The following is a 22,516-nucleotide window of genomic DNA, read 5'->3' as shown; positions in this document are numbered from 1 at the left end:
CGACACAAAATGAACCATTCGGATTTTGGGCAAATTTAAAATGTTTAAGATTCTGTGCTAACAATCCGCTGAACGTCTAACTAAATTCACACTTACATACTTTTGTCTGCAAACATAATTGAAATGATAAAGAACACACCATGTTCGATAGTGCCATTTTATTATAACTATGTAGCCTGGGTAAATTGAACCAAAAAATCAATCATTTGATTAAATTTTCCTAATATGTGAACAAGCATTAAAATTTACCAAGTCAAGTCAGTTGAACCCGTTACTTTCCACAGCATTGTGTTAGATGTAATAGCCTCTGTTCTAATGAACGCTAAAAATGATTATTTTGTTTTGTTATCAGTTGTTCAAGCACCGCCGTACGCGGTAATTCGTTTTGATATTCCGTTGTAGCGCTTCCTTTCGAATAAAAATGAAATTTACTGTGATCACAGGTACGTTCTCGATTAACAAATATTCGGAGTAAAGTTTGCAAGTTCACACTCAAATTTATTTTCATCCAGTGTTATTTCACTTCGTTTGTGTGGTGTTTGTGTCACTTTTGCATCTAAATATACAGTTTTACGTATGGCATGTGCCTACTAGAGTGCCTATAACCAGAGTGACGACATCTCATCCGTAATTTTGGCAACAATTCAAAACATTCCATTAGCTTTACATTGAATTGACAGGTCGTTTGCTCGTTTGGAACTGGGAGCTGTCATTCCAAACGAACAGCTGTCGCCACTCTGATTATAGTCACTCTAGTGCCTACTATAGCATGCAATTTAATTTACTGTCATGCGTATTTTGCGTTTGGATTGTAATTTGATCGTTATTATGAATAAGTCAGGCTATAGAGGAGATGATATGAAACACTGAGCAAGCAAAGAACATTTAAGGTACGCACAATTAAAATTGTTTACGAAGATCTGGATAAAATTCAAAAGCATATATAACAGGATAGGGCGACCTTTCATTTGATTCTATCCAAGTAACCAGCAGTAACGGAACGATATCGTCTATTTGTTTCATACATATGTATAGATATACAGGTTGCATCATCCGAATATAGTTGAATGCGAAGATTAAATTACTATGACGGTTTTATATACTTCAGCTTGACTAACTGCATATAAACTCAGTTTTACAAAAAGAATCATGAAATAACCGTTGTACAATTGACCTTGATTTCCAAAAACCTATAAAAAGTTAGAGTTAAATCAGTCATTTAATTTAATCAGATGATCTTAACGGCCAGTCTTCCGAAGCAAACTCTACATTGTTGCGTTTGTTGTTTGCTATCTATGGTCTACAAACTAAAATCTGATTTCCACCATGATTTCAAATCCTTATATGAGCATGGAATATCGTAGCGCTCATTAGAATCGCTATTCATCTAGTCAATTATCGATTACATGTCAAAATGATCGGTTAGATGCCGCTTTATTAGTTGTTTGCAAATTGTTGTGTAATAATTATCGGTTCTTTCTGTAAATTTCCATACAAGTAGTAAAATAAACATATAAACTAAGTGGTATTTATTTATTTAAATTACGCGATGTTTGCTTTTAAAAGCTCTCATCATTGTTCATGTTATTCGTCAACGATCAGCAGAAAAATTAAAACTAGAACCGAGAACAAAACAGTTTGAAATGTTTTTGAGGAGTAAACCAAAAAAGAACGAGAATTGGCGAGCATTTAAACGGAAGGCGGAAAATGGAATGTTTTTTGGAATAGTCTCTAACACTAATACGCGGTGGCAAAACCGCAAACAGAGAACCGACATACTCAAAATGAGTTTGGTAATCAACTACAAATACCTACATCCTGTTTTGCGTCTTCACATATATAGGGTGATTTTTTAAGAGCTTGAGAACTTTTTTAAACAATAAAACGCATAAAATTTGCAAAATCTCATCGGTTCTTCATTTTAAACGTTAGATTGGTACATGACATTTACTTTTTGAAGATAATTTCATTTAAATGTTGACCGCGGCTGCGTCTTAGGTGGTCCATTCGGAAAGTCCAATTTTGGGCAACTTTTTCGAGCATTTCGGCCGGAATAGCCCGAATTTCTTCGGAAATGTTGTCTTCCAAAGCTGGAATAGTTACTGACTTATTTCTGTAGACTTTAGACTTGACGTAGCCCCACAAAAAATAGTCTAAAGGCGTCAAATCGCATGATCTTGGTGGCCAACTTACCGGTCCATTTCTTGAGATGAATTGTTCTCCGAAGTTTTCCCTCAAAATGGCCATAGAATCGCGAGCTGTGTGGCATGTAGCGCCATCTTGTTGAAACCACATGTCAACCAAGTTCAGTTTTTCCATTTTTGGCAACAAAAAGTTTGTTAGCATCGAACGATAGCGATCGCCATTCACTGTAACGTTGCGTCCAACAGCATCTTTGAAAAAATACGGTCCAATGATTCCACCAGCGTACAAACCACACCAAACAGTGCATTTTTCGGGATGCATGGGCAGTTCTTGAACGGCTTCTGGTTGCTCTTCACTCCAAATGCGGCAATTTTGCTTATTGACGTAGCCATTCAACCAGAAATGAGCCTCATCGCTGAACAAAATTTGTCGATAAAAAAGCGGACTTTCCGAATGGACCACCTAAGACGCAGCCGCGGTCAACATTTAAATGAAATTATCTTCAAAAAGTAAATGTCATGTACCAATCTAACGTTTAAAATAAAGAACCGATGAGATTTTGCAAATTTTATGCGTTTTATTGTTTGAAAAAGTTCTCAAGCTCTTAAAAAATCACCCTGTATAACTGTCTGACATTCTGACAATACTCAACATCCAGTAATTCCAATGCAGTAAATAGACCTAGATAAAATTCAATAACTGTCTCTAATAAATTGATGTTTCATTTCGGAAACTTTTGACAATTATTTTTGTTGTTTAAAAAAACGGAATTCGGATACCTAAATAAGGTTGTTTGACCCACAAGACCAACAATTTACAGTAGAGATTTGTTTTAGTTTTGTTAAGACAAAGCCGTGCTCAGATTTTTATCAGTATCCAAGGAGAAAAAGAGATTGGAAAACCTGTTTTAATCAATGTAGTGTTGTAAAATGGCTTTATTATCCTTACCATATTCTCCGTATTCTGTACTACATGCTACTGTGGGACTCATCAAATCCCCTAGGATGCGGACTTTTTCTTGAATATGAATTTGTGTGATTTCTTCGAACTGTGTAAACGAACCGGGCCTGTGTTGCAAACCCCCCCGGACCTATTATCGCAGCTTTTTCCTGATCATAAACCTCTTCCATAGCTCAACGATCAACGCCAATGACATCAATGTTACGCGCTAAACCAAGAGAACTATGTCAAACTTGATCATGTTTCCGTTTATTTACACACCGCATGAACTGTTCAATTAATGTATGCTTTATTTTTTAGTACTACTGTTCATACACACGCTGACATTGTTTTAAAATCATCTTTTGAAATAATCTTGATCTACCTCATAATCATCAATTCACTAACATATCTTGTTTATGCATATTAAAGTAAGTGACACCTGCTCAAATGGAACTGCAACTGATACTAGTGGACCACATTTGATTGATCTAATCAAGAATAAGCTAGGTGGATCAGATGTGAACTATTTGGTTATTCCTGATGAAATCGAGATCATAAAGGTATACAGATACTAAATCAAATGACAAATACGCTAATTCTTAGCCCTTCCCAGCAATCTCTTATTTATTCCGCTGATGTTCTGAAGGTGAGTGCGATTTTTACCACCGGTGGCACTGGCTTCGCACCCCGAGATGTGACTCCTGAAGCGACCAGAGCGGTATTGACTAAGGAAGCACCGCAATTGTCACTGGCAATGACTTTGAAAAGTCTCGAAAAAACTAAATTCGCAGTGCTTTCGCGAGCAGTGTGTGGAGTTCGCAATCGCACTTTGATTACGAATTTGCCCGGAAGTAAAAAAGCTGTGGATGAGTGTTTTTCTTCAATAGCCGATGTAATTCCTCATATACTACAACTTTTGGTAGATGATGTAGCGAATGTTAAAATAACACACTCAAATATACAGTCCGGAGAGTCAAATGTTCATATTTGCCCACATCAAACAGGAAAAGGAGGAGATGACCGAAATTCTCCATTTCCAATGATTAATGTGAATGACGCTTTACAGACAGTTATGTCGGCAGTTCCTTCTCAATCGACCACCAAACGACAAATCAGTAGAGTGAACATTCCCCCATTTCGAGCATCAGCTAAGGACGGTTACGCGTTAAAATCAATCGGTGGCAAAGGAGTTAAACGGGTTGTAGAATATGTGGCTGCGGGAGACGGCATAATTCGTGACAACATTAACATTGATGAATGTTACAAGATCAATACCGGGGCACCCGTCCCAGATCAAGCCGATGCGGTGGTTCAGATCGAAGACACAAAACTGGTGTCATCAGACAACGAGGTCGAACAAATTATCGAAGTTTTATCGGATCCAACTCCCAATCTCGACATTCGTTCCGTTGGGAGTGATCTGCGGATGGCAGAGGAAGTTTTCGAATATTACTTTCCGTTGGATGCAGCCCAACAATCTTTATTAGCATCAATCGGAGAACGGTCGTCGGTAGAAAAGCTAAAAGTGGCTATTATATCAACCGGTGATGAACTTATTCATCCATACGAAGAGTTAGATCAAGGAATCTCTTTGGAAGGTAAAATTTACGATTCCAACACGACGATGTTGGTGCAAATTTTGAAACAGTTTGGATTTAATGACGACCAATGTACGATAGAACAGTTCGTTGTGAAGGATGAGTAGGTTCATGGGAATATTAAATGGTACTTCATATAACTATAGTTCTTATTCTTGCAGTTACGATTCACTTCGGCAAATAATAGAAAACATAACCGGTTCTGTGCATGCCATTTTATGCACTGGTGGAGTATCAATGGGTGATAAGGATTTCGTCAAACCAGTGTTGAAAGATTTAGGATATGATCTGAAGCTGGGACGAGTGAACATGAAACCAGGAAAACCTTTTACTTTTGCAAGCAAACAAAAGACGAAATTTTTCGGTCTACCGGGAAATCCAGTATCTGCCTTTGTTACGTTTCACATCTTCGCACTTCCAGCTCTTAAGAAATATTTGAGCTACATCAACGACGCTCCATGCAATCCAGCTAAGCTTCAACTTCCTCGAATAACCGTAGAGGTTTGTAAAATATTTCAATAATTTAGTATTATAAACAATTTTAATACAACTTCAGCTAATCACTGAAAACTACGAGCTAGATCCTCGACCAGAGTACGCTCGAGCTAGTGTTTTTTCCCGTGATGGAAAATTGTATGCAAAAATCACCGGTGCCCAAATCAGTAGCCGATTAAAAAGCATTGTTGATGCCGATGTTTTACTTCATCTTCCACCACGTTCAGTTACGAAGGCAACAGTGACCAAAGGAGAACTACTAACAGCTTCAGTTCTGAAATTTGATTTCATCTCCTCCTATGATTGATGTAAGAATCTTCATGACATACGAGGTAGCTTAATAAAATTCAAGCTTGTTTGTAGAATGAAAATTCAATTGATTCTAACATTACGAAAACGATACCCTTCGACAATTCCCATTTTAGTTATTTATTTTTAATGAAGATTTTTAAATTTTGTCATTCATACATCTTCCTCCCCAGAATACTCGTAGAGCCAACATTGCCCAGTTACACTGCAGAAAAATTATATGATCGTTCGAGTCGCACTCAAGAGGGGGCTTAGGGAAATTTTTTTGATTCCAAAAAATGTCATATTCGCACTCAGAACAGGTCTATCGAATGAATGAAACCACAGAGGCAAACTTAAATTCATAAAAACATCTCTAAAATTACACTTTTAATTCATCCAAGCCTAACCAACTTGTTCACAATCAAACTATGGATACATATGACACAGGCTTGTGCGCAGATGGTGTTAACCGCCCATGGAAGATTTTTCAACATTAAGTTCCATAAACAATACGGTACTTATATAAAAGTGCAAAAAACCTGACTTTCTTTAAAATTTTTGCACCCTCCACATTTTGAACCCCCCTCCCTCCTTGAAACCTTAACCCCCCTCTTGAACTCCACTCTCCTTCTGAAACCTCCTTTAAACACCCCCCTTGAACATGTTGCATTGGCATCGATCAAATACTCCAGCATCCAGTTCGCTTTCACATCTCATCCAAGTCAGTCGATGAAACAAAATCGACCGTCGATACAAGAAATTGAAGGTTTTCATCTTGATAACAAACAAGTGCATTTGCTTCAATGTAACAAGACAAATAATGTTTACATCCAGTTTTGGAAAGAGTGAGAAACAAAACAATTCGCTAAAGATAATACTTACTCTTTCAGTCGCAGACCACGCGGGTCTCTGCTGTATACAGGAGGTGTCTCCATTCAACTCGATGCATGGTTGTTCACCGCCAGCCTCGGTTGCTGCGAAGGATCCACAGGTGTCCTCAACTTGATACATCCTGCCAGCTGCGCGCCTCTTCTTCTTATACCGGTCGGATCGTTATCGAGGATCATTTTAATTGGATTGTTCTCAGATATTCCAACAATATGCTCGGCCCACCGTAACCGCCAGACCTTGGCCGTTTGGACGATGGTTGGTCCGTTCAAAAACACCCAGTTTTGTTGATAGTTAACGTCCTACGACGGCGAATTTTGTACGATCGTAGCGTCCTGCGCATTTCAAAGTTTCTGAATTTCTCCGCTGGTATCATTATCGGCAGTCACCAGTGAGCCCAAGTACACGAACTCGTCGACCAAATTTATCACCGCCAATCAGAACTCGTAATGAATGGCTGACATTGTTTTCTCTCAAGCCACTACCTTTCATATACTTTGCCTTTGACACATTGATGTCTACTTCGATACGCTTGGTCTCAGCTTTTAGTCCGATGTATGTATCTTTCATCTTCTCAAAGTTGCGTGCAATAATGTCAATATCATCAGTGAAACCAAGTAACTGGACGGACTTTCTGAAAATCGTGCCACTCGTGTCTATCCTCGCTCTTGCCACTCGTGTCTATCCTTCGCTCTTCTTATTCTTATTACACCCTCCAATGCAATGTTGAATAGAAGACACGAAAGGTCTTCCATCGTGTGGGCAGTGCACGTTAATGATGCTGTAATTGGAAAAACGGCCTTTAATTCTCAACTTACACATACTAGCGTTGATCGGCGAAACCAGCTCTGATAAATTGAAGTGACTTCCATTTTGGAGTTTTTGACTACTGTTAGTTACGGAAACCAAACACCGGTAGATCTTAAGCCGGTTTGTTGGTTCATGGAAGCAAGATCTACAAATTGGAACCGTTTTCAGTTAGGAAAACTGTTTTATATATTATGCCCGGTCATTGAAAAAATAAAAAAAATGTTCCACCCTATTATACTGGAACCGGAGATCGAAAAAGATTTAATAGCATCATATAGAACCAGAATATATTTCATTTAATCACGAGGTTGCGAAAATCGGCTTAGCCATCTCTGAGAAAAATGAGTAACATTATTAACCAAAACCCTTAGTGACCTTTTACACTATGCTACTAGCGCACTCGCTTTTGGTTTCAAATGCTTACTTGGGATAAGTATTCACTTACTCCTAGTGATCAAACTCTTACATGCAGCTTTTCTTTTTAAACATTCAGTAATACTCAAGCTTGTTGAAAAATTTGATGCACATAGAGATTGCTGTACTTTTCATATGAGAAAGGTAAAAAACTGCACAAGTCATTTGCTCTTTCTGAAGGTCAGTATGCTGATCCTATTCTTATCAAAGATTTATTTCGTGGTGAAATGAAAATTGAACACGCTGGATTAAATCAGAACAAAAGAATAAAACAAAATAATAAATGCTATATCTACCATACTATGCAAAAAGTCATGCTGACAAAAAACGTTGGAATGAAAGAGACGTACAATTAGTTGCAATGTGCACGACAAACAAAGCATAAATGAAAATCACATTACAGTCCCAACACATGTCATCAAGTGAACCAAACTGATTGAGCTAACTCAATATACGACCATTACCTTAAAATCTGTCGTTGATGCTTTAGGTGTTGCAAATAAAAGAATACTCATAACATTCGTCGATTTAGTCTTGTTTTGAATTGATAACATGATTTCGTTGAAACTTTCAGTCTTGATTTTTGTTTGTCTTGTTAACAGTATTGAAGGTAAAATGATAAATTTAATTTTTTTCCGTTTGAGTTCAATTCAAAGTTCTTTTTAGCTATAACAAAAGAAAATGCTATGACAGTATGCTACTTTAGTAACTGGGCCATTTTTAGGCCAGGTGTTGGCAGATACACGCTGGATGACGTACCCGGTGGTTTGTGTACGCATGTGATGTATGCTTTTGTAGGATTTTCGGAGAGTTCGCCCAATAAAATTACCGAAATGAAACCAGCTGTAAGTAAATTGATATCGATTGGAGCTTTCTGCATGGTCTAGATTTTAGGCCATTGACACTGGATGTTGTTTACGGTGTCAAACATTGTTCAGTCTTGTTCTAACTCTTAGGCTTCACGAAATTCAAATCGGTTTATATTCGAAGATGTTTATAAGGCTAAGAACTACTGCGTTTATTTAAAGTTTCGTTTACGCGTTAATTGTAAAAATATGAAAATATCAGATGCACAGCCGATGAAACACACACACACACACACACTTAATAGCTTTGTGTTGCCATATCTATAGTCCCCCGACAGAAGGATCTAACTGCAAATGACAGTTTCTCTTTCCTTACTTTTTCTTTCACGACTTACCGGATTGATTTTATATTTGACACCTCACTCTTTGCAAAACTTTGAAGTTGACACCACAAGCTTAAGATTTATAGTAGAAACTTTCAAAAAAATACAGTAATGATTCCGTAATAATCAAAAGAGAAAGTAAACAAAGAGAATGCCACTTTCATTAGTATTTAATACGTACTTTCTATTAATATTCGAAGGAGAAACAGTTTTTTTTAATATGAGTATCAATACTATAATTAAATTAATATCACAGATACCATAAAAATACATGTTGATGGTAATTTAAAAAAAAATCATAGCATTATTAAAAAAGTGGGTGGGCAATGTCAGAGACATAACTGGATGACGTGAATAAAACTTCAAACTTCTGGATACCTAAAATCATTCTCAAAAATTGATATATTGTGTGAATTGTGGAAGGTTTCATTTTGCTTTTAGAATTGTTACGGTGCACCTATACTAAAGTACGACGAATTAACGACACACTTATTCTAAAGCACAAATTAATAAGACAGGGCACAAGAATTAAAAAAATGATTTCAATGGAAGAAAATATCAAATAGTTCTTTAATAAATTAATCTAGCAATATGAAAAGTTAATTGCACAGACTAGCACGAATGAAACATGTCAACTTTTACATTTTGTACCTACCCAGTTAGTAACCCGAAAATGAAATACTGCTCATTGCATCAAAACCGTCTTTCAAGTACGAGAAAGACAAACAAGCGTCGTTAGTTTTTTCCCTTTAATACACGTTGAAACTAAAATTTTTAGAAAACTGTAGTTTTGAGTTATTTGTGGTTATTTTGAAATAATGAAAATTTATCATAAATTGCTGTTCATATTTCCGATAGCGTGAAGAAAAAAATATGTTGTTGGGTTAAGCACAACAAGAAATATTCACAATTAAGTTCTACCTATTCTTGTACAGGGTAAATTTTGAAAAGACACCCCTTAGTAAAGTAAGTCGTAATCACGACAAAACTTGGCAACCTTGTGATCCGATGAGATGAACACATGGCGAAATCAAGTGAAATAAGTGCAGCTTTTCATCTCATATTTTTGAAGATTTTTATTGCTTAGTGGAAGTCTTCAGTCGTTGATAAAACAGTTATACTAGTTCATGGACATTTTTTTTTGTTTTTCAAGAATCAAACAAATTATTTTGCGATTTATATAGGGTAAGGGCTCCCTATTTCATCGCAGCTCCAATTTCCATCTCATTCCTTCACCTCAGAACTTTGAACATTAATCATATCTTTAAACGTATTTGAACAAAACTGTGGAACGTTTTAAAACATTTATTCTAGGTTTTGCCACACTTTCCAATTGAACAAAATAGTTAAAAACCCTTCAAAGATCGCGTTTTTTATTTAAAATAAACTCACTTTTTGATTTAAGAACCACTTTCGTCTGAAGTTTCACAATTCATCATGTTTCTGAATATTTACTAATCGATTCGTCTCAAAAAATGATCACTATTTCACATAATTACACCACTATTCAATGTTGGATGACTTTATAGTTAGTAATGTTCACTTTCCACTTGTTAATTCAACGATTAAAGACTTCTGAAATTACCTGATAAGCAATAAAAGCAATGAAAAATATGAGATGAAAATTTGCACTTAATTCACTTGATTGCGCTATGTTTTCATCTCATTTCGTATCGCAAGGTTGCCAAGTTTTCTAATAATGTTAAATAAAAAAAAAAATTATCATCAACTAGTATTTTTTTATATCCGTGACATTAGTTTAATTATATCATTGATATTTATATATAAATAAAACTGTTTCGGATTCTAATATTACCAAATAGAGCGTGTTAAATACTAATCAAATAACCATTGTGGCAAATCTAGTAGCACTGGTTCCTTTCCGCTATACGTCACACTCAGAAAAATCTTCACGTTAATGCTACGTGAAAACGTATGTGATTTTTATCCATAGAACTTTTCTTGTAATAATTATGTGATGTATAGATAGCACAGAATGAACTCATGAACTCTTAGTTCACCTTTGTATCACGTAATATCTATGTGACTATTTTCGTTGATTCTATATAATGGTTTTGTGAAATTTATACGAAGCTCATTTAAATTGTACTGTAAAATTAATTTCATCTGAACTTACTTTTTACCAGAATTTTACTTAATAATCTATATTAAATCCTAATAGTGTATGTTGGTACTAGAAACTAATAAATTACATAGTCTATTGGACGAAACATTGCGATAAATTTTGTTTGCACGCAGATATTCTGAAAATTTTACTTTTAAATGGCATAAAATTTCGTTTCTGTTGAATCACTGGTGAAAATCCCTTCTAAGCCGCAAAACTGAAGCAAACGTTGTTTCCTTTAAGGAATTCATTCAGCTGGAACTAATAGTTCAGGATGTGATTTTGTTAATCCACTTTCAGAAGATTGATGTGCTGGAAAACAATTCAGAGGTTTTGCCTTTTGGACTCCACTGTAGAAAAAAAAATTGAATTGTGTTTCAGTCTCGTATTTTTGATGCACAGAGTTCGCGTAATACCAATTGGTCATGCACATAAATTGTTGAAGGTTGGTTTCGTCGAGCCATTAGCGGCCCTTACACGATCATTAAAAGTGTCATTACTAAGTAATGACACTTCTGCTCAAACGCTCGTCATTACTGCATTACTGTACATCATTACTTTTTAGCATTACACGATCATTATTAATGATGAGTATTTGTAACTACTCCAGCAATAGCAATAGCAATATTTTTATTTTCGTTTAGCTGAAGATTAATTTGATTTGCCATTGAAACGTTAAGGTTAATGAAATATTAACAATTTAAATCTACACTTTGTCATTTTTCGCGTATAGTTCTAAAGATATTCAGCACTTCCACACAAAAAATAAGAAGAAGAAATAATGTTGGTAATGATGGAAAATCCGGAATTCCATCATTACTCGTGTCATTACTGGACTCGTAAACCATTACTTTTTAGTAATGACACTTTTAATGATCGTGTAAGGGCCGCTATTCAGTAAACTCAAAAAATGGTACATTTGCTTATAAATTATTCTTCTGCTCGGTACTAATATTAGATCTGAAAGTATAATAAAAATTAGCTGTCGATAAAATCAATGAGCAATTGTTTACCCTAAAATCATTGTGATAAATACCGTAGAAGGGCCAAAAAGGATTTGGCCTATGTTGATCGAAGTTTTTCAATAGACGCCATATTGCGAGCATCAAATGAACATGACAAAATGAATTCAAGTATGTACGTGACACATAAAATATATGCTACAACAGCAATAATGCTGACATATGATTCATTTCATATTCAATCATGATCCGATGGTTGTTAAGAAGATCACGTAAACTCCGATGACAAAGCAATTTTTGGAATCTACGTGTTTTTTCACATAAGGTTAACGTGTGGATTTTTTTGAGTGCACCATAACACTGTTGAATGTGTGTGTTTCATCGGCTGTGCACAGTGATGCCAGATATTTTCATAGAAAATATGTATCTGCTCTATCTGTTTTCACTAATAAAATGAATCAAGTTCAAATTCATATTCAAATTGGTTTTATATTTTAATATAAATGTTTCTCAGTGTTCATCATCAAACATTGGCACAAAAGATTTCCATTTTAAGATGTGATTTGTCCGTTGATTAGTAAACTTTTAAAGAAGTACTGTAATCAAATACTAATAGATACTCAGAGAGAAAAGTCTAACGTTTTACTTCTCACTTTTCATGAACCTTTACAAATCTGTATTAAATTTAGAAAATCTGTAATCTGATTTAACGAACGCGAACGCAAAAATCTATACAATACGCAAAATCTATACAATACAGATAAATCTGTATGAATGGCATCTCTGGTTCTACATTTTATTTTTAGAAGGGCTAATGTCTAAATAGTAACAATTCTTTTTTTGATATTTTTTTAAGTTCTCCAAATTAACTGCAGAGTAAAATTTTAAATTTCAAACGAAAGGTAATAAAAACGATCCAAAAAATTTTAAACGTCGAAATGATTCCAAACTGTTTTGTTTTAAATATCGTGTGTTGTGTCATAGTTGGCATTAGGCCCTTTTTAAGGAAAATTCTGACATTTTGAACCTGAGAGTGTAACAGTGCAATATTTTGGTTTTGATTGCTGTCGCCATTGCTAATTTATGGGATGAATAAAGGACCAACGATAGAATGAATACAAAGCCTTTGAGATGAAATTAGGAACACAGTAGTGAACATATCAGAAGCGTTTTTAACAGAGTTTTTAATTATTATTTTAATTTCCAAGGAATGTGAGCCAATTCCCAATGTGGAGCAAGGCGAATTAAGCAGAAATTTGAAAAAATCGCAGTGATTTTAATGGCATTATATTACATATCAAACATGCTAAAAACTACTAAGCATTTTAAATCGTCTTGTTAGTACTAACGATTGAACGACAATTTGATGTTTTACATTAATCTCTACATTGAATGACTAGGTTTGTTCTAATTTGCGAAGCTCTCAAACATTTACAGAAGAAATAATATATGAAATGGATACCTAAAATCATTCTCAAAAATTGATATATTGTGTGAATTGTGGAAGGTTTCATTTTGCTTTTAGAATTGTTACGGTGCACCTACACTAAAGTACGACGAATTAACGACACACTTATTCTAAAGCACAAATTAATAAGACAGGGCACAAGAATTAAAAAAATGATTTCAATGGAAGAAAATATCAAATAGTTCTTTAATAAATTAATATAGCAATATGAAAAGTTAATTGCACAGACTAGCACGAATGAAACATGTCAACTTTTACATTTTGTACCTACCCAGTTAGTAACCCGAAAATGAAATACTGCTCATTGCATCAAAACCGTCTTTCAAGTACGAGAAAGACAAACAAGCGTCGTTAGTTTTTTCCCTTTAATACACGTTGAAACTAAAATTTTTAGAAAACTGTAGTTTTGAGTTATTTGTGGTTATTTTGAAATACTGAAAATTTATCATAAATTGCTGTTCATATTTCCGATAGCGTGAAGAAAAAAATATGTTGTTGGGTTAAGCACAACAAGAAATATTCACAATTAAGTTCTACCTATTCTTGTACAGGGTAAATTTTGAAAAGACACCCCTTAGTAAAGTAAGTCGTAATCACGACAAAACTTGGCAACCTTGTGATCCGATGAGATGAACACATGGCGAAATCAAGTGAAATAAGTGCAGCTTTTCATCTCATATTTTTGAAGATTTTTATTGCTTAGTGGAAGTCTTCAGTCGTTGATAAAACAGTTATACTAGTTCATGGACATTTTTTTTTTGTTTTTCAAGAATCAAACAAATTATTTTGCGATTTATATAGGGTAAGGGCTCCCTATTTCATCGCAGCTCCAATTTCCATCTCATTCCTTCACCTCAGAACTTTGAACATTAATCATATCTTTAAACGTATTTGAACAAAACTGTGGAACGTTTTAAAACATTTATTCTAGGTTTTGCCACACTTTCCAATTGAACAAAATAGTTAAAAACCCTTCAAAGATCGCGTTTTTTATTTAAAATAAACTCACTTTTTGATTTAAGAACCACTTTCGTCTGAAGTTTCACAATTCATCATGTTTCTGAATATTTACTAATCGATTCGTCTCAAAAAATGATCACTATTTCACATAATTACACCACTATACAATGTTGGATGACTTTATAGTTAGTAATGTTCACTTTCCACTTGTTAATTCAACGATTAAAGACTTCTGAAATTACCTGATAAGCAATAAAAGCAATGAAAAATATGAGATGAAAATTTGCACTTAATTCACTTGATTGCGCTATGTTTTCATCTCATTTCGTATCGCAAGGTTGCCAAGTTTTCTAATAATGTTAAATAAAAAAAAAAATTATCATCAACTAGTATTTTTTTATATCCGTGACATTAGTTTAATTATATCATTGATATTTATATATAAATAAAACTGTTTCGGATTCTAATATTACCAAATAGAGCGTGTTAAATACTAATCAAATAACCATTGTGGCAAATCTAGTAGCACTGGTTCCTTTCCGCTATACGTCACACTCAGAAAAATCTTCACGTTAATGCTACGTGAAAACGTATGTGATTTTTATCCATAGAACTTTTCTTGTAATAATTATGTGATGTATAGATAGCACAGAATGAACTCATGAACTCTTAGTTCACCTTTGTATCACGTAATATCTATGTGACTATTTTCGTTGATTCTATATAATGGTTTTGTGAAATTTATACGAAGCTCATTTAAATTGTACTGTAAAATTAATTTCATCTGAACTTACTTTTTACCAGAATTTTACTTAATAATCTATATTAAATCCTAATAGTGTATGTTGGTACTAGAAACTAATAAATTACATAGTCTATTGGACGAAACATTGCGATAAATTTTGTTTGCACGCAGATATTCTGAAAATTTTACTTTTAAATGGCATAAAATTTCGTTTCTGTTGAATCACTGGTGAAAATCCCTTCTAAGCCGCTAAACTGAAGCAAACGTTGTTTCCTTTAAGGAATTCATTCAGCTGGAACTAATAGTTCAGGATGTGATTTTGTTAATCCACTTTCAGAAGATTGATGTGCTGGAAAACAATTCAGAGGTTTTGCCTTTTGGACTCCACTGTAGAAAAAAAAATTGAATTGTGTTTCAGTCTCGTATTTTTGATGCACAGAGTTCGCGTAATACCAATTGGTCATGCACATAAATTGTTGAAGGTTGGTTTCGTCGAGCCATTAGCGGCCCTTACACGATCATTAAAAGTGTCATTACTAAGTAATGACACTTCTGCTCAAACGCTCGTCATTACTGCATTACTGTACATCATTACTTTTTAGCATTACACGATCATTATTAATGATGAGTATTTGTAACTACTCCAGCAATAGCAATAGCAATATTTTTATTTTCGTTTAGCTGAAGATTAATTTGATTTGCCATTGAAACGTTAAGGTTAATGAAATATTAACAATTTAAATCTACACTTTGTCATTTTTCGCGTATAGTTCTAAAGATATTCAGCACTTCCACACAAAAAATAAGAAGAAGAAATAATGTTGGTAATGATGGAAAATCCGGAATTCCATCATTACTCGTGTCATTACTGGACTCGTAAACCATTACTTTTTAGTAATGACACTTTTAATGATCGTGTAAGGGCCGCTATTCAGCAAACTCAAAAAATGGTACATTTGCTTATAAATTATTCTTCTGCTCGGTACTAATATTAGATCTGAAAGTATAATAAAAATTAGCTGTCGATAAAATCAATGAGCAATTGTTTACCCTAAAATCATTGTGATAAATACCGTAGAAGGGCCAAAAAGGATTTGGCCTGTGTTGATCGAAGTTTTTCAATAGACGCCATATTGCGAGCATCAAATGAACATGACAAAATGAATTCAAGTATGTACGTGACACATAAAATATATGCTACAACAGCAATAATGCTGACATATGATTCATTTCATATTCAATCATGATCCGATGGTTGTTAAGAAGATCACGTAAACTCCGATGACAAAGCAATTTTTGGAATCTACGTGTTTTTTCACATAAGGTTAACGTGTGGATTTTTTTGAGTGCACCATAACACTGTTGAATGTGTGTGTTTCATCGGCTGTGCACAGTGATGCCAGATATTTTCATAGAAAATATGTATCTGCTCTATCTGTTTTCACTAATAAAATGAATCAAGTTCAAATTCATATTCAAATTGGTTTTATATTTTAATATAAATGTTTCTCAGTGTTCATCATCAAACATTGGCACAAAAGATTTCCATTTTAAGATGTGATTTGTCCGTTGATTAGTAAACTTTTAAAGAAGTACTGTAATCAAATACTAATAGATACTCAGAGAGAAAAGTCTAACGTTTTACTTCTCACTTTTCATGAACCTTTACAAATCTGTATTAAATTTAGAAAATCTGTAATCTGATTTAACGAACGCGAACGCAAAAATCTATACAATACGCAAAATCTATACAATACAGATAAATCTGTATGAATGGCATCTCTGGTTCTACATTTTATTTTTAGAAGGGCTAATGTCTAAATAGTAACAATTCTTTTTTTGATATTTTTTTAAGTTCTCCAAATTAACTGCAGAGTAAAATTTTAAATTTCAAACGAAAGGTAATAAAAACGATCCAAAAAATTTTAAACGTCGAAATGATTCCAAACTGTTTTGTTTTAAATATCGTGTGTTGTGTCATAGTTGGCATTAGGCCCTTTTTAAGGAAAATTCTGACATTTTGAACCTGAGAGTGTAACAGTGCAATATTTTGGTTTTGATTGCTGTCGCCATTGCTAATTTATGGGATGAATAAAGGACCAACGATAGGATGAATACAAAACCTTTGAGATGAAATTAGGAACACAGTAGTGAACATATCAGAAGCGTTTTTAACAGAGTTTTTAATTATTATTTTAATTTCCAAGGAATGTGAGCCAATTCCCAATGTGGAGCAAGGCGAATTAAGCAGAAATTTGAAAAAATCGCAGTGATTTTAATGGCATTATATTACATATCAAACATGCTAAAAACTACTAAGCATTTTAAATCGTCTTGTTAGTACTAACGATTGAACGACAATTTGATGTTTTACATTAATCTCTACATTGAATGACTAGGTTTGTTCTAATTTGCGAAGCTCTCAAACATTTACAGAAGAAATAATATATGAAATATAAATAAGTAACATCCAAATCGTAACTGTTTCGAAAGTAAGAAGAATTCTCGGGGGAACTAACATAATTGAGACATTTTTGTCGTGAATACGACTTACTTTACTATGGGGTGTCTTTTCAAAATTTACCCTCTGAGAGAGTGATAAGTTTTTGATCGTGAATATCTCTTGTTGTATCTAACGAATCAAAAAAATTTTTGCTACATGCCATCGGGAATATGATCACAATTTTATGATAAAATTTTCAGTTGTGTGACATAATCTCAAATAATTCAAAATTAAACTTTTCTGAAATGTTTGGTATAAACGAGTATCAAAGAGGATAACTCATAAGGCGCGTTTGCTTTTCTCGTATTTTTAAAGCTCATAGCTCAGTGATCTGTGAAGGGATTTATATAATCTAACTATCAATAGAATTGAAATTTTTCAACTTAAACGTGTATAGCAAAAGCATTGAAGAATTTCAATAGTACACTATTGAAAAACCTGTTTCATTTGACCCATGTCAACACCAGCCAATCAGAACGCGTTCTGAGGAAAAGAACAAAATATCTGCTTCTGTACAACAAATGTTGAACGAAAAATGTTCCGAAAAGTGGTGAATATCGTAGTGAGTTCATCAATTTGGTACTTCTGAATGCTAGAAACGAATCCCTACAGCATATTGATAGTTTCTATCAATAAATTATGCAAATCCGAAATGAAATAATCGACATTAAAATTCTGTATGCGGCTATTGTTATTGCCGTTAGGACCGCCCATTAGTGAAAAAGCTACAAACGAAATCAGGTAAAAACAAGCCTCTCAACAAAAAGTGAAGCCTTCTTTGTTTTTGCGAAAAATGGGCAAAAGGGGAATGCTTGCATAATTCATACAATTGATCAACTAATTGATTTTCGGATGTGTTAAGGAACGTGTCAGTTGTTTTCGTACTCACGACATCCAGTTATGCCCCTGACATTACCCACCCGCCTTTTTTTAACTAAATTATAAATATGAATGATCTGAAACTAAATGAAATGTTCTCATACTTTTTACCAGGACGATGTAAATCCAAATGGTTTGCGTAAATTCTCTGAACTTCGGAATCGTATTCCAGGAATCAAACTACTAGTTAGCGTTGGAGGATGGGGTCAAGACTCGAAAAAATTCACTACGGTGATTTCCAGTGCCGCTAATCGTCGGCAGTTTTCCAATAGCGTCGTATCGCTTTTAAATGCCTTTGAGCTCGATGGCTTCAATTTCCAGTGGCTTTGGCCTGGACATGCAGGTCGAGGTGGAACCAGTGAGGATAAGACGAATTTCGCACTGCTACTGAAAGAACTAAGTGGTGCACTCGAAGTGGACGGCCATGGCAGGGAACTGACAGTAACAGCACCAATTGAAGAATTTAGGTTGAACGAGGGGTATGCTGTAGCGGACGTATGTCGGTTGGTATACCATTTTTAGTCTTACATAAGTGTAATTCCTCGACGGTTGCAGATATGTGGACTTCGTTTATCTAACTGCCTACGAACTACGAGGGCCTTGGAACAATTTTACTGATGTACATACTCCAATGCAAGGGAGAGTCTTCGAACCTGAAACGTTGAAGCATTTTAATGTGGTAATTGTTTCGATATCAAAAATTTTAATAAATAAATAAAATAATATAAAATTGTTACAGATGGAAGGTGTGTCGTTATGGATACGACGCGGATGCCCAGCTGGCAAACTTGTCCTTGGCGTTACCACGCAAGGTGTAACATATACCTTAAAAGATTCCAATAAAAATGGGCTGGGAGCTCCTATAGAAGGAGCAGGAGAAAAAGGCGAATTCACTGCATCGGAAGGTTTCATGGCATTTTATGAGGTTAACATCGCACACTGATATAAATTAACTTTTAAATTGATGCAGATTCCTGTGAACTACCAAAGTCATAAGAAATTTGATCGTCTTCGTTTTTAGTTTTATCACGTAATAATAGTACAAGTTTTTCATTTCAGATATGCAAACGAATTCAAAATAGTTGGACGATTAACCGAGATGGCACAGGAAAGGTTCCCTTTATTAGTCAGAACGATCAGTGGATTGGATACGATGACATTGAATCTTTGGAGTTGAAAGTTAATCTAGTGAAGCAAAAAGGTCTCGCTGGAATCATGATCTACGCTTTAGACATGGATGATTTCCATGGAATTTGCGGTCGCAGATACCCAATATTGGAATATATTTCAGCAGAAATGAAGAAAGTCCCATCAGCGACAAACTATGACATTACATTCGGAATTGACAGAGAAAGTTATTATGATTAATAATATTCCATTGTTCTCAAATGTTAAAGTATGTCACGAAAACTGGTCCTTCAACTCATCTAGCAATAGCCCAAACAACTCTAAGTTTGTAAAATGTATCGTTATGCAACTATTTCATTCCACTGTGCTATATTCAATTACAAATTAAAAACTAGTGTACATCTGCAATTTACATTATATAGGATTATTGTACCAATAATTAGTCAAGCCATGACATTATTTAGTTTCGGTCTACAATCAACGATTAACGGTGAATTAGAAACCAATATCTTCACCTCGGCTTTATATCACTTCCGTAGGCATTTCAAAATTTCCGTAGGCATTTCAAAATTTCAACACATCCTCTTGTAACTTCGGAACTGATCGATTTCGGGGGTAAATTAAATAAATAGAAACATTTAATACAGTGAAACATTTAATTTCTATCTAAATTTGGAAAAATCGGGCAAGTCATCTATGAGATATCCATTGCTTACTGTGTCGAAAAGGGCAGACGCCCCGGGCGCAACGTCTTGGGGGCAAGCGATAGTTCGGCTTATACAACGTTTTGTCTTTTTCTATAGGAAGATAATGGAATTACTGGAAGAACCGACTTTTGATCGAAGCCCCGAAGACCATTTTGTTATATAACATTCAACTCAGCTCGACGAGATCGGAAATTGTCTGTATTTTCACTTTATTCTATACGCCTTACCTTATTCGGAGATGGCTTTACCGATTTCTACAAGCTTAAGCTCGTTTGAAAGCTACTATTGAATTGTGGATCAAATTCGAAGATCAAATGGCTCTTTTGGTTCCAGAGATATTGATGGTATAAGTGACGAAACCGCACTTTTTCGATTCGCATAATTTTATCAGATTTAACCAACGATCGAGTTCAAATGTAATATTTCCAATACATGATGTGCGAGGAATCTTACCGAATATGTGACGTTAGCGCTGCACGGTGGTTCAAAAGCTCAATTTCACACTCTTAATTGATAACTCTTTAAAACGTGATATTTGAGGTACAGTATCTTCAGCAAAGTTGCTTAGAATGATAGACGCCATCTTTCGGAAAATTTTATTCATGTGATTAATCCCCCTAAAAGCGAGATAAAAATATCAGTTTAGCTCTAGGCCAACATAAGGACTAAGTTACTTTGACAAAGTTGTGCAGAAAGTTAATTTAAACAAATTTTCAGAAGGTATATCTGTGTAAAGCATACAAGTAAAAATCCTGTAAAAATCACCGTTGTATGAAAGCTCGACCGCAAGAGGCCAATGAGGGATCACTGGGCTACTCGAAACGCCTCTACAGGAGAATCGCTACTATGTGATCACTTTCTAAAACAACAGTTAAATTTCTTACACATATTGGAATCTCTACTTGGATGTCTGTTCTCTGTGCCTCTACTTTAAATTAGTTACTTGGCAATGTGTTCCGGACAGAATCATCTGTATCTTACGGTTAGACTAGGCTCTAAGCGAAAAACGTTTCTGCGTAAAAAAGAGCTGTTAATAAAAGAATCCTCTTTCAATAACATGTTGTATTTTAGAAGCATTGAAACTTTCGAGATTTCGTTCAAGTTTGTAATTGTCAATAAATTCACCAGATTCGTCAAGGCACCTGAGCTTAAATGGAGGCGTGCAATGAAAACTGAATTGTTGGTCCCCAGCCAAATATTCCTTTCTGCTTCGTTCGAAGTATGTTATTTTACATTCTAGCTAATGTAAAACAAGTTCAAATGTTTGGCGAATCTTCCTCCTAAGAATTTAAAAACACTGTAAACTTTTACTTTCTCTTTTTTATCAACGAACACATTTTGGCTAAGGAACCTTCTATTGTGTCAGAAAGTCGTTTTGCTTTTCATCATACTTTCAAAATCTAGCCAGCGAAAAATCCGTAGACATGTGTTACAATAAAAATAAATACTGATTTGCGTAATGGTAGCATGTCATTAGAAAAGACTTCTATAATATTACTCAGTTATACCTTTATTGGAAATCATTTATGGGCAACTCAAAGAACCAGTAAATGCTCGTTAACTTTTATAGCCGAAACAAACATAAAAAATATTTGAAACGTAGGTTTCGATCTAATCTCCAGACCCGTTCTTTTATGACTAGCCCCCAAAAGAGAGCCATATTTATCAAATTTGTTTACACTTATCAAGCATATTATCAAACGTACGTCTCCTGTAATCATCGAGTGATTGGCAACTTGTCGCTTATCGGTACACGCTGAAAAATCCAAGTTATTTGGAGCAAAAATAAGATTTGTTTCATTGCAACCCAGAAGATGGTTGTTTCTAACAATATTTAATATATGAGACCAGAGAGTAAGATTTTACGATGATATGATTTCTGACGGTAGGTGATGTACTTAGGTACAATCGATCTTATAAAATCGAAACATAGTTTAGATGTTTTTTGAATTGAGAATATAATTAGCTAGATTTATTTCTTCGTTTAGCGTGTATATGGAGCCTAGAGAAATTATTTCTTTGTTCATATTCTGAACAATCACTTAGTGCTTTTACCTTTTTCATATAAAAAGGCATGTAATCGCTGTAAAAATCTAGATTTAGACCATGTTAAAAAAATTAAGGCCCGGAGAGTTGAGTGTCATGTAATATTCAACTCAGCTCGTCGAGATCAACTAATATCTGCTTTTCAATGGGATGGACGCAGGTCTTACAAGCCTGTTTCCATATGTTCGAAACCCATATGTTAATAGACAAAAATAAAAACG

The 22,516-nt window shown here is 34.6% G+C and overlaps 2 protein-coding genes across 2 annotated transcripts; both read left to right on the top strand.

Annotated features, from left to right (window-relative positions):
* The first annotated feature begins 261 nt into the window (after positions 1-261).
* Positions 262-5,551, top strand: LOC131431186 (molybdenum cofactor synthesis protein cinnamon). Its single transcript, XM_058596748.1, has 5 exons — positions 262-443; positions 3,517-3,647; positions 3,701-4,788; positions 4,847-5,186; positions 5,242-5,551. Exons 1-5 carry the CDS (start codon positions 422-424, stop codon positions 5,485-5,487), a joined length of 1,827 nt encoding a protein of 608 aa, XP_058452731.1. The 5' UTR covers positions 262-421; the 3' UTR covers positions 5,488-5,551.
* A 2,515-nt stretch (positions 5,552-8,066) lies between these two features.
* Positions 8,067-22,516, top strand: LOC131431788 (endochitinase-like). Its single transcript, XM_058597676.1, has 6 exons — positions 8,067-8,193; positions 8,250-8,428; positions 18,529-18,917; positions 18,970-19,093; positions 19,154-19,339; positions 19,474-22,516. Exons 1-6 carry the CDS (start codon positions 8,136-8,138, stop codon positions 19,780-19,782), a joined length of 1,245 nt encoding a protein of 414 aa, XP_058453659.1. The 5' UTR covers positions 8,067-8,135; the 3' UTR covers positions 19,783-22,516.

Source organism: Malaya genurostris, chromosome 2 (genome assembly GCF_030247185.1).
Source record: "Malaya genurostris strain Urasoe2022 chromosome 2, Malgen_1.1, whole genome shotgun sequence".
In the NCBI taxonomy this organism is placed as follows: domain Eukaryota; kingdom Metazoa; phylum Arthropoda; class Insecta; order Diptera; family Culicidae; genus Malaya; species Malaya genurostris.
This window is presented reverse-complemented; position numbering and strand designations above follow the sequence as displayed.

Bases quoted from the DNA above. Each gene is read 5' to 3' on its own strand.
- LOC131431788 (XM_058597676.1), top strand. From the start codon at position 8,136: ATGATTTCGTTGAAACTTTCAGTCTTGATTTTTGTTTGTCTTGTTAAC. The intron at 8,194-8,249 runs GTAAAATGATAA...AGTTCTTTTTAG, and splicing joins TCTTGTTAACAGTATTGAAG to CTATAACAAAAGAAAATGCT. The intron at 18,918-18,969 runs GTTGGTATACCA...CGACGGTTGCAG, and splicing joins GCTGTAGCGGACGTATGTCG to ATATGTGGACTTCGTTTATC.
- LOC131431186 (XM_058596748.1), top strand. From the start codon at position 422: ATGAAATTTACTGTGATCACAG. The intron at 444-3,516 runs GTACGTTCTCGA...TGCATATTAAAG, and splicing joins GAAATTTACTGTGATCACAG to TAAGTGACACCTGCTCAAAT. The intron at 3,648-3,700 runs GTATACAGATAC...AGCCCTTCCCAG, and splicing joins ATGAAATCGAGATCATAAAG to CAATCTCTTATTTATTCCGC.